General features: G+C 41.1%; 1 protein-coding gene across 1 annotated transcript in view; it reads left to right on the top strand.

Annotated features, from left to right (window-relative positions):
- The window catches only part of LAMB4 (laminin subunit beta 4), a 104,416-nt gene that overhangs the window by 13,335 nt on the left and 78,607 nt on the right, over window positions 1-12,474 (top strand). The window contains exons 4-10 of the mRNA XM_063815948.1: window positions 2,710-2,845; window positions 5,420-5,493; window positions 6,845-7,033; window positions 8,093-8,156; window positions 8,632-8,846; window positions 10,041-10,161; window positions 11,420-11,608. Of these exons, the coding sequence (XP_063672018.1) occupies window positions 2,710-2,845; window positions 5,420-5,493; window positions 6,845-7,033; window positions 8,093-8,156; window positions 8,632-8,846; window positions 10,041-10,161; window positions 11,420-11,608 (988 nt within the window). The remainder of the gene's footprint in view (window positions 1-2,709; window positions 2,846-5,419; window positions 5,494-6,844; window positions 7,034-8,092; window positions 8,157-8,631; window positions 8,847-10,040; window positions 10,162-11,419; window positions 11,609-12,474) is intronic.

Below are 12,474 nucleotides of genomic sequence, written 5' to 3'. Positions count from 1 at the left end.
GGTTTCTAGTAAAAGGTGACTATTATAAATAAGTGGAGACAATACTTGGGTGCATATCACTGTTCTAAGTTTGGGAAGTACTTGTGTAAGAAAGCAAATTCTCTGCATGTGCAAGGAAATTACATGGTGGAAGTTCTGCTCAACTCTAGGCCAGGTGACTACTAAGTCCAGGTGCTCTGGACAAAGAATTGGTTCTCAACTCTATTTATTTTTTAGATAGGGTCTCGCTCTGTCACCCAGGCTGGCATGCAGTAGTAGCATGATCACAGCTCACTGCAGCCCCAACCTCCCAGGCTCAGGTGATCTTCCCACCTCAGCTTCCCAAGTAGGGGAGGCTACTCCACCTACTGGTGGAGTAGGCAAGCACCACCATGCCCTGTTAATTTTTGGTATTTTTATAGAGACCAGTCCCACTATGTTGCCCAAGCTGGTCTCCAACTCTTGGGTTAAAGTGATCCGCCTGCCTCAGCCTCCCAAATGCTGGAATTACAGGCATGAGCCACCGCCACTTTCCAATATGAGCGCCAGCCATCTTGTTCTCCCACTGGCATTTGCTTACTGTTGCCTGAGCCAACATACTCTGATGATAATTAGAAATTGGTGTTCTTATATCTCAAAGTTATACCACCAAAAATAGAAGTAACTCCAACTGTGGAGGCTTCTTTTGTCTAGAGAATGACAGAAATCTTAGAAAGCTTAGAGCTGGAAAAAAACCTCAAAATATTTCAGGCTGACAAAGTGTATTATAGAAGGGGCTACGACCACTGGTCTAGACAAACATTCACGCAGCATGGAGGATGATTTTTTCCCATCTGTTATCTAAGAAAGAGCTACCAAGCAAAACATTTTGTTCAGAAGCTTCCAGTCAACATTGACCTATTAAATTATCCAAGATGGAACTCACATTTAGCGGCCACAACTAAGCATCCTCTGAAGCCAACCTCATCAAAGATTATACTTCTAAAATGTTAACCAAAAAATGGTCCACAAGCCCTGAAGTTAAACATTTTCTCAAGTAATTTCCATAGTATTATTGGAAATTATTTGAAGACCATCACTTTTGATAGAATCACAAAGCTTCTACTGGTCACTGGGATGGGCCTACCCCTATGCAAAATTTATTTAGATCCATTTTGCCTTAATTTTCAAAAGGCATTTTGGCTTTCTTCAACAATAAGGCCTATAGTGACCAGTGATGCTAAGATACACTGATTATATGAATCTCTCGAAGGATTGATTTGTTTTGACTGTAGCTGAAATAATCATTAAAATCATCCTGCATTTAATAAATTTTACTGAACATCTACTATGTACCACACACTATTCTAGGTAATGGAGATACAGCAATAAACAAAACCAGGTACTTGCCCCATTCAGTTTTTATTCTTATTATAGAGACAGACAATAAACCAACAACTGTATAATATAGCCTCAAGTAGTGATAAGGGCTTAGGAAATATATAAAGCAGGACAAAAAATAGAGAGTGGCAGAGGGCCATGGGGGTGAAAAGATGGTGGCATTTTAATAGGGTAGTCAGGGAAAGGCTCTTTGAAATGAAGGCATTCAAACAGAAACCTGAAAGAAGGGAAGGAGCAAGAGATAAGACTAGCTGGGAGGAAGAACAACTTGAACTCTTCTGACTCTAAGTGCTTAAAAAATAGCAAGAAGCACGTGTAGCCAGAGTCAAGAGAGTGAAAAGCCAAGTAGACATAAAGGCAAAGAGGTGGCCCTGGCCAGATCATGTTGGGCCTTGTCAGCCATGGCTAGGACATACAAGCAACGTGCACTGAGTGCCACCAGCTGAGCACCTATGCTGTTGTATGCAATTTCCAGCACAGAAGGTTATAATGATCAGCCCCTGCTTCCCAGAAGCTTTGCAAAAGAGCTCCTTCAGAGTCCTCTGAGTATTAGCCAGGAATAACTGCAGGCCACTGACAGTGCTTTGGAAATCCTTACAGAGCCCCTTAGGAGTTTCAAGTATAGCTGCAAGTAGATGCATTAAATTAAGAAAACTCAAAGGCCAGCCTTTGCTGTTGTAACCTTCAAAAATCCATCCTAAGCAGGCTGGGGTCAGTGGCTCACACCTGTAATCTTGTCACTTTGGGAGGCCAAGGCAGGCAGATCACTTGAGGCCAAGAGTTCAAGACCCAGCCTGGCCAACATGGTGAAAACCTGTCTCTAATAAAAATACAAAAAAATAGCCGGGTGTGGTGGTACATGCCTGTAATCCCAGCTCCTCGGGAGACTGAGGCATGAGAGTCTCTTGAACCCAGGAGATTGCAACATTGCACTCCAGCCTCAGTGACAGCATGAGACTCTGTCTCAAAAAACAAAAAAATCCTAAGCAAAACTAGTTCCAATTCACTAAGACCTTCTAAGAGGTCTATTTCTAATTTTTTATTTCTTCATATTAGTTGTGTACAGTTTAAAATAACTTCCAGATCCTCTTCCTCTTATATGACAGAAAATTAGTTTTACATAAATTTGCATTTTTATTCCAAATGTATAAATTTATAAAATTTTAGTTCATAGTTTATTGTTGTACTTAGGCACCTACTGATAGGCATTTTGATGTCTTGTTATTTCCTCTGCCTTTTATTTTTAGCCAGTTTGGAAGACAAATATAGTAAGTACAGCTTGCCTTTAATTTAGCCCAACAATATGTAATTCCAATTTTTATTTTTAATTTTAATGATGGTGTTTTCCAGGGGGAACAAAAATGCTTCATCTGTGACTCTAGATTTCCATATGATCCGTATGACCAACCCAACAGCCACACCATTGAGAATGTCATTGTAAGTTTTGAACCAGACAGAGAAAAGAAATGGTGGCAATCTGAAAATGGTATGATTTAAGTTCCTTTCCAGTTGTTTATTTCTTCAATATTTTAATATGACATCCTCTTCCTTGTATGGTTTTAATAATGTCACAGCAAAGTATTATATTGGAATGGAACAGTATCCTCCAAGAATGTAGAGACCCATATAAGAATACAATTTATTTTCATTTTAACAAGAATACTTTCCTTTACAGGAAAATCAAAATGTATTTTAAGCACATAACTCAGAATGTTTCACTCTTTCCATGTGGAAGAAAATATCTCTGCATCCTTTTGTTCTTTGTAAAAAAATAAGAAGAAGAAGAAAGTTTATGAAGTGTTGATAAATTAAGCCTAATACAAAACACTGATGTAAACTGAATGAATAATGCCAGGGGAAGTCTGAGAGTTAGCGCCAAGTGCTTTTTCCTTCAACACATGAAGGCAAAGAGAAAAAGAACATTTTGCTTCTTACTGTAAGCCAAAGTAAAATCTCTGAATTGAAAGGATAGCTGGCTACGGACTGAAGTATGCCTTTCTCTCTTTATGAACAATTGCGATATTGAGCCTACATTGCCGCTGACCATCCAGATTCCTAGATGGTCACTATAAATGTGGACTTGATCAGGGATCCTCATGTCCCACCCCCAGCCATGGGCCTCATGTGCCCAAATGTATGTCCATCCAGGCCGGACTTTCCTAATGCAGGCTTGCCTACTCTTGATGACCCTTCTTTAACACTAGTCTGGAACTCTTCAGTTTTCCTTAACCCCCACAAGATGATTTCATTCACTACATTGCTATGTGTTGCACTTTGGACTATAATTCCTCTATTCTCTACAAACTCCTGAATGTATTTCCTTTAGGAGATTTTAGACCATTAGAAGGGAGTGTGGGAATAATCATAATATATAAGATAGTTTAGGGCAAGCATAATATGAGGTTGTTTTATTTATGTCATCCACTTGACCAATGATTGACTGTGTCTACTAAATGCCATTTCATTTTGGATCCTAGTTATTGATCTCCAGCTGGACTCTCCTTAATGAATGTGAGGTGTTTTTTCCACAGCCACCTGTCCTCCTGATGAATGGTGCCATTTTTGCTTAATGGCTGTTTTGACCCCCACATCTAACATTTGTTCCACATCTCCTCACAAAGGGAATGTCACTCTGTCCAAGCCAATGACATAGAGCAAGGATTCTCAACCAAGCACCTTAGATAGAGGGACAGATCTCTTTCCTAGAAAGGGTTAGGACCCTTGACACTCAGCCTGCAATGTGGCTGCCCACTCAGCAGCAAACACGTACCTAAGCTTTTCACCCTAGAACTCTAGGCTGAACCCCGATTCACTGTAGTCCAGCCGCTGTCATCTGGAGCCATACTGTCCTGTGTGAGCACTTGAAATGTGTCTAATCCAAATTGAGATGGGCTGGAAGTGTAAAAACATCCCAGACTTCTAAGACATAGTTTTGGGAGAAAATGTATAATAAAGAATCACTGACTTTCTGGCAGGGTGCAGTGGCTCACACCTGTAATCCCAGCACTTTGGGAGGCCAAGATAGGCAGATCACTTGAGCTCAGGAGTTTGAGACCAGCCTGGCCAACATGGCAAAACCCTGTCTCTACTAAAAATACAAAAATTAGCCAGGCATGGTGGAGCAAGCATGTAGTCCCAGCTACTCAGGAGGCTGAGGCAGTAGAATCCCCTGACCCGGGAGGCAGAGGTTGCAGTGAGCCAAGATCCTGCCACTGCACTCCAGTCTGGGGGACAGAGTGAGACTCTGTCTTTAAAAAATCACTAATTTTTAAAATATTGATTATATGTCAAAATAACTTTTAAATATGTTGGTTTAAGTATATTATTACAAACAAATTTACCTGTTTCTTTTTACCTTTTTTAATGTGGCTGCTAGAAAATTTAAAATTACATACATGTCTCATATTTTATTTCTGTTGGACAGTGCTGCTCTAGAGAGATCTGGGCTTCTTTTGTGTCCAGGTTAGGGCTAATACCCCACGTCTCTGCTAGAGATGGATCATAATTAGCTCAGTGCAAAACATTGACCAGGCTACCTCTACCACCGCCTCAGCCACAGAGGAGCCCACAGGTCCCCACTCCAAGGGGAATATTCCAAGCTGTGTTATATGCCAGGTGACAATGAAATTCTAGTTCAAATGACTATAGCAGCTCTTGGAAGAAAGGGGTGCATTGGTTTTTACCACCCTCTGGCTAGCTAGCTCATGTTTATGTGTAGTCAAGATTTCAGTACAAGGAAATGAACCCTCTCTTTCTCTCTTTCCACCTAGGGCAAATGTCCTGAAACTCCCTTGGTCATATGTAATGCTGCCACATAGTGGCCATGTGTGTTGCCACGAAAACACAGATGTGGGCACAGTCAGGGTGAAACCTATCTTGCTCTGCATACCTCCTGGGCTTGGAGTGGCATGGGATACCACTCCAACAGACTGGGAAGAGTGATCGTCAGCCTTGTGGCATCAAAGAGATTTTATTACAGATAAGCCACAATGGGGAATTAACATGATAAGCAGAAGTCTCTCAAAATCACTGATTTTCTTCTTTCTGGATTCTTCCTTAGGTCTTGATCGTGTCAGCATCAGACTGGACTTAGAGGCATTATTTCGGTTCAGCCACCTTATCCTGACCTTTAAGGTATAGACTAATAGGCCTGCTGCCCCTCTTTTATCTATTCCCTAAACGCTCAGTGTTTATCTGGAATTTCACTGCCTTGCTTCCTTGCAGTGACCAAAACAGAATAAGTTCAGACTTGACCTTTGCCACCTGAGCTTTGACTCTTACATGAAGAAAAAAAAAACCACTTTTTAAAAATCAATGACCATGACTATATGATTTTTTAAAAAAATTAGAAGACACAGAGAAAAGGAAAACTCCTAGTACTGAGGTGATAGGAACCATAAGAACTATAAAGATAATTTTTGGGAGAAAAGGGCAAGAACTGGAAATTATTTAGGTAAATATGGAAAGGTTGTAATCAAGGGGAAAGAAAAATTAAAAGAGTCTTTACTAAGATTAGTCAGATGACAGAGAAAATCATTGTGCTATAGTGCTTCTTTAATCATTCAGGAAAATTCTAATTTTGATGTCAGACTTTATGCTCGTTTTGGTAAGAAAAAATGAATATGAAATTTAAAAAATGAAAAAAAAAACACCAGTCTTTGTCTCCAAAGAACTCACAATCTAGTCATGGATACAAACATATAAATATAATAGAAAATTATAATACAAAGTGATAAGTACAGAATTAGCGGGATGATTGATTTAAAATGCTGGGGAATTTAAGAGGCTAAATCTGCTGTGGGGAATCAGGATAAACTTCATGGATAGGGTTTGAAGGATATATAAGAGTTTGCCAGAGGAAAAGCATGCTTGGCAAAGAGAATCACAACAAATTGCTGTAAAATATTAACTACATTAGCTTTTCCATTTATATGCCATCTTTCTTCAATTAATAATTCACAAAGCCATAAACATTTTTACAATGTAATTAGATTATGAGGACAAAGTGTGTACTCATAAATACTGAAAAGAGACTGTGGTGTGTGTATTGTGTAGTAGATTTTAAAAGATAGACCTGGCCAGGATCAGTGACTCACACCTATAATCCCAGCATTTTGGGAGGCTGAGGTGGGCATTTGAGCCCAGGAGTTTGAGAACAGTCTGGGCAACATGGCAAAACTCTGGCTCTACAAAAAAATTATCTGGGCATGGTGGCATGCACCTCTAGTCCCAGCTACTCAGGAGGCTGGGGTGGGAGGATCACCTGGGCCTGGGAAGTTGAGGCTACAGTGAGCCGAGATCATGCCACTGCACTCCAGCCTGGGCGACAGAGTGAGATCCTGTCTCAAAAACAAAACAAAACAAACAACAAAAAGATACACCTAAAGTTTTTAAAAATGGAATTAGAAAATACAAATATTCAATCTGAAGTTGATAATAAAATCTGCCTTTGTGAAATGTGCCAACTTTTACTCATTTTTCCTAGACTTTTCGGCCTGCTGCAATGTTAGTTGAACGTTCCACAGACTATGGACACAACTGGAAAGTGTTCAAATATTTTGCAAAAGACTGTGCCACTTCCTTTCCTAACATCACATCTGGCCAGGCCCAGGGAGTGGGAGACATTGTTTGTGACTCCAAATACTCGGATATTGAACCCTCAACAGGTGGAGAGGTAGCATTTCCTTCCTTGTATTTATTTTGTATAAATTAAACTTTTAAAAAGTATAATTAACTTAAATGAAAAACTTTCGATAGTGTTTACTGTAATGTAAGTTGGGCTGTTGCTTTTTTAAAAATGAAAGTGTCTAAATTGAAATGAGTCCCAAATAAATACTAAATACATTTTTAGAAGCAATCCTGCACAAGAGTGCTCAGCTGAAGGTGGGCATGGGATAACACATAACGGGGCACCATGGCCCCAGGCACCCAGAAGAAGGAACACCCATTTCTAATGCTTGCAAAGGAGCCTTGTAAGCTAGCAGCAGCCTGACATTAGCTATCTCATCCCTATGCTCTGTAAACCACCACCCCAGGGGAATCTGCCGGGAACATCCCTCTGAGCAAAGCTGGTGCCTGAGAGAAGGTTGGAGTGAGTGGGATTGAACAGGCACTATTTTGCCAGGTAGAGCAGAAAGAATTAGTGGCAGAAGACAGCTCCAGAATTCACCACCAAATCCAAATTGATCATGGCTTGCCAAATTGTCTGTCACTCCATCCCAACCCAGCATAAGCACTCTCTTTGACTTTTCTGCCTGTATGAACCACTTGTACATAAAGAGCCAGAAATTACTGATTAATACTTTTCATTTATTTCTGCTCCTGGTACTTCTATTCATATGCTAACCCAAGTGATAATCTGTATTCTATGCCAGCTGGGAAGCAATGGCTCAGCCTTCTTGTAAGATCAGGGTCTCTTCTGTAAGAGTGCATTTCACGGTCAGGTGTGATGGCTCACATCTGTAATTCCAGCACTTTAGGAGGCTGAGGCAGGAGGATCACTTGAGCCTGGGAGTTCGAGACCAGCCTGGGCAACATAGGGAGAACCCCATCTCTACAAAAATCTTTAAAAATTAGCTGGGCATGGTGGTGCATGCCTGTGATCTCAGCTACTTGGGAGGCTGAAGTGGTAAGATTGCTTGGGCCTGGGAGGTTTGAAAAAAAAAAAAAGAGTGTGTTTGACAATTACGTTTTCAGGTAATATACTATAAATTTATCTATATTTGTTTTACAGGTTGTTTTAAAAGTTTTGGATCCCAGTTTTGAAATTGAAAACCCTTATAGCCCCTACATCCAAGGTATGAATTCCTTTATATTTTTCATATCAGCTTTAAAAAAATTTCATGTTTGGCATATTCCTTGTAATTGCTTTTCTTTTTTTCTTCTTGAGACGGAGTCTTGCTCTGTCATCCAGGCTGGAGTGCAGTGGTGTGATCTCAGCTCTCTGCAACCTCCGCCTCCTGGGTTCAAGCAATTCTTGTTCCTCAGCCTCCCAAGTAACTGGGATTACAGGCATGCGCCACCATGCCCAGCTAATTTTTGTATTTTATGTAGAGACAGGGTGTCGCCATGTTGCCCAGTCTGGTCTTGAACTCTTGAGCTCAAGGGATCCTCCTGCCTCGGCCACCCAAAGTGCTGGGATTACAGGCGCAAGCCACTACACCGGGCCTGTAATCGCTTTTCTATAGTATATTAAGTGTATATCAGTCAAGAAGAATCCCTTGAACTGATGCACCTCAAATTCACTTTGATTCATTATTTTCCTTTCTTTAGACCTTGTGACATTGACAAACCTGAGGATAAACTTTACCAAGCTCCACACCCTTGGGGATACTTTGCTTGGAAGGAGGCAAAATGATTCTCTTGATAAATACTACTATGCTCTGTACGAGATGATTGTTCGGGGAAGCTGCTTTTGCAATGGCCATGCTAGCGAATGTCGCCCTATGCAGAAGATGCGGGGAGATGTTTTCAGCCCTCCTGGAATGGTGAGTTATTAATCCGAAAGAACAGTGGGCTGTCCTACCTGCCTTTCACTGTCCTGGTGCCATATATAGATGAGACACTCCACATGGAGATCAACAAATCTAAGTGCCAGTTTTATGCTGAGATGGGTACCATTCAACCTATCCTGATAGGCCACCTAGGGCCCTCCAGTTCCTCCAGCCACAGGTGCTTGTGGATTCTGCGGCATATGAACATCATTGAACTAGTGAGCAGAATTTATACTTTAGGATTTCAAGATACTTCATCTTGCCCTCTTTTCATTTATTTTGTAGAGCATGGAGATTTGGTGGGGAGGGATCATATTGGGTTGGTGCAAAAGTGCTGTTTTTGCCAACACTTTTAATTGCAAAAACCAAAATTACTGTTGTACCAACCTAATAATTTCACATTCATTCTCTCCCAAAAATCTACTGAAGGACTTTTGTGTGCAAGACCCTGTAGTCAATGCTAAGGTGTTTCAGCAATATCTGATATCGTAAAATGTTCAATCCAAATAGCATTCTTACCCTGGGAATGGCTGTGTCTTAATATGGCAGATCTCTCTCATCTTGGGGGGCTAGCCTTAAAAGACATTGTAGAAGAGTTGTAGTTTTATGCAGAGCCCCAGGGAGTGTGTCTACTAAATAAATGTCAACTGTTTATTAGGCATAATTATACAAGGCTTAATGTTGAGCTAGTGTGCCTTCCCGTTCAGCTACCTCTGTTTCACTGGAAACAGAGCTTCTCTCTCTGCATGTGAGCCATTTAGAGCATTTTTGGGAAAATCCAGGAGAATCACAGGCTTTCTTCAGCTTCGTTCCCTTTTCTAACTCTCTATTTTCTCTTATGCTCCTAAACAATCCCATATACTACTCCCCTCCAACTCCCCACAAACCCCCTAGCCATCCTGTTCCTCATTTTATTGAGGGCTGCAATGTGCTGCCCTGAAACTAGAATTCAGAAAAGCCAAAAAAAGTATTGTATTTTAGAAGTTCACTGAACTTTTAAAATTTTTATAAAGTTTAAAGCTAGTTAAGAAAATAATAGAAGATAATCAAGGTTGGTATTGTAATTAACATATGGGAAACTAAGGATCAGAGAGGTACCAGGACCTGGTATTTCATTTCCCATTTAAAGAACCCCAACGTCCCCAAGGACAAGCCCTCTTTCAACGCTCTATTTATTGCACAATGCAGGTTCACGGTCAGTGTGTGTGTCAGCACAATACAGATGGTCCGAACTGTGAGAGATGCAAGGACTTCTTCCAGGACGCTCCTTGGAGGCCAGCTGCAGACCTCCAGGACAACGCTTGCAGATGTGGGTGAAACTCAGTTCCCTGCATAGACTGAGTGTGCTCTGCATTTCCTTATTTTGAGAAACACTTCGTTCACTTCTGTGGGGCTGCAGGCACCAAAGTGGGGAGGCTGTCCTCCCAGCTCCTTTAGTGTGATATCCCAATGTTCCCAATTATCCCACAAAGAAGAATCGCCAACTTCTCCAACCCTCCCACCACAAATTAAGTTTAATTTTAAAAATGAAACAGTAAGCATGTTGTGTGGCACCCTTCCAGTAGAGGGATGGAGCCATTTAATGGCAATATCAGTGGGGACAAGGCAACTCCAAGAATTTGGTGAACACTAGGCTTGGTCCAGAGATCTGCACTGTCATCCTGAATAGTCATACGTTCCATGAACGTGACCTTAAACCCATCTGTAGGATAATAGGAGAAATGAGGCCCAGGAATGAGTTTGACAGGCCATTGTATTGTTTTAAATAAAATACTCAGGCTAATAAGATGCTGGTTTTGTTTTGGCTAACATGTTTGCTGCCTCTGAATTTTAATGAACTTCCAAACAAATTTGTTATTCAATTTCTTTTCCTAGACTAGGAAAAACAGAATTTAAGGGAATGAAATGTCCCTAGAAGAGCTGTAATAAAAAAGCCTCATCCATGAGAGTCACAGTATACAAGACCGGGGAATATGCAGCCTGACCTTAGACTGTTTACAGGAAAAGAACCAAAAAGACAAACAGTGTAGACATTACCATAAAGACAAATTCCTCCAAACAGACTGCCTTTCCCTCCAGACCACTGGCCTAGCCTCAGATGAGATAAAATTGACCGCAGCCCTTGCAGCTCTCTGCTGCTGTGGAAAGAGGGGCCAGGCCGGTTTCCTCTGCCGTCTTCTCTAGGAATCCCAGAGCATGCAGAATATTTCATGTAAAAATTTCAGTTGCACAAAGCATAAGTCAGTAAAAGCATCCTTTAATGAACACCACAAATATTGCACTCTGTGGCTTTAGATCACCGAAATGATTTACTTTTGTTCACTTGATTTTTAAAAACTACATATTTAACGTATGGGGAGCACATTTTATAGAAAGCGTAGGAGCAGAATCAGAGTGTTAGAACGATCCCTTGAGGGCACACATTTTGGCCCTGTGTTTGCTTGGTGCATCTATACAAAGAACACGAAATGGCAGGAGGACTAGCGGGTGCCTTGACCAGTGCGGGGGCACTGGCTGTGCCACCCGAGGCCTTAGTCTACCTCTCAGTCACTGTCTTCTCCTTTCAGCGTGCAGCTGTAACAGCCACTCCAGCCGCTGTCACTTTGACATGACTACGTACCTGGCAAGCGGTGGCCTCAGCGGGGGCGTGTGTGAAGACTGCCAGCACAACACTGAGGGGCAGCACTGCGACCGCTGCAGACCCCTCTTCTACAGGGACCCGCTCAAGACCATCTCAGATCCCTACGCGTGCATTCGTGAGTCCCCGGGTCTGCCTGGATCCTACCCACTGTCTGAGCAAAGTTCAGTTTGATCTTACTGGGGCTGCCCGCACCTCATCTGCTTAACGGCATCTCCAAACTACCCTATTTTGGAGAGTGGAGGATTGCAAAAATACCTCAGCTTTAAGAGCTCCTCCTTCTGCAAACAAGTTGATCCAAATAATCTGTGTCTGTCCTGGTAGTTGGGAAATTATGCAGGATTCCACCAGGAGAGGCAGACACCTTGAGTATCATGGAAGCCTGCTGGGGGAGGAACCAAAGTGGTAAAATTGGCTAAAACATTCGACTGGCTGTAGACACTTCAATTTTGCTGTTAAGATGCATAAGCTAACATGTTACTTACCTTGCGCTTTTTAAAAACCTTTAAAAATCTTTTATCTTGAATCTCAACTTCTTAAATGAAATATTTCAAGCATGTACAAAATAATAGAGAATAATATAATATACACCCTTATACCCCACCATCAGCTTTCTCTAGAACAGTCTTAGCCTGTCACTCTTGGGACTTTCTTTAATAAAACATGACAGGCACTATATTGATGTCTCAGGTACACAACTGTCCCATTTGTTTACCCTCCTTGCTAGTGGTAAACTCATATATTTTGCATTATCATGATTTTTTTCACTCTTTCACATGTGTTTTTATCTATGAACAATATATGTTGACATGTTTTCAAAGTTTAGATAGATTATGTCATTTTGTATGTGTCTTTCAACAACTTGGGTATTTCATTCGACATTATATTTTTGAGACTTTTCTATATCAGGTAGTCTTAGTTCTTCCATTTTAATTTCTTATAGAAGTTTTTCCTTTAGGTATGACAAAACTTATTTGTTCGTTT

Source organism: Pan troglodytes, chromosome 6 (genome assembly GCF_028858775.2).
Source record: "Pan troglodytes isolate AG18354 chromosome 6, NHGRI_mPanTro3-v2.0_pri, whole genome shotgun sequence".
NCBI classification, from domain to species: Eukaryota; Metazoa; Chordata; class Mammalia; order Primates; family Hominidae; genus Pan; species Pan troglodytes.
The sequence above is the reverse complement of the archived record's forward strand: the minus strand, read 5'-3'. Positions and strand labels throughout refer to the sequence as shown.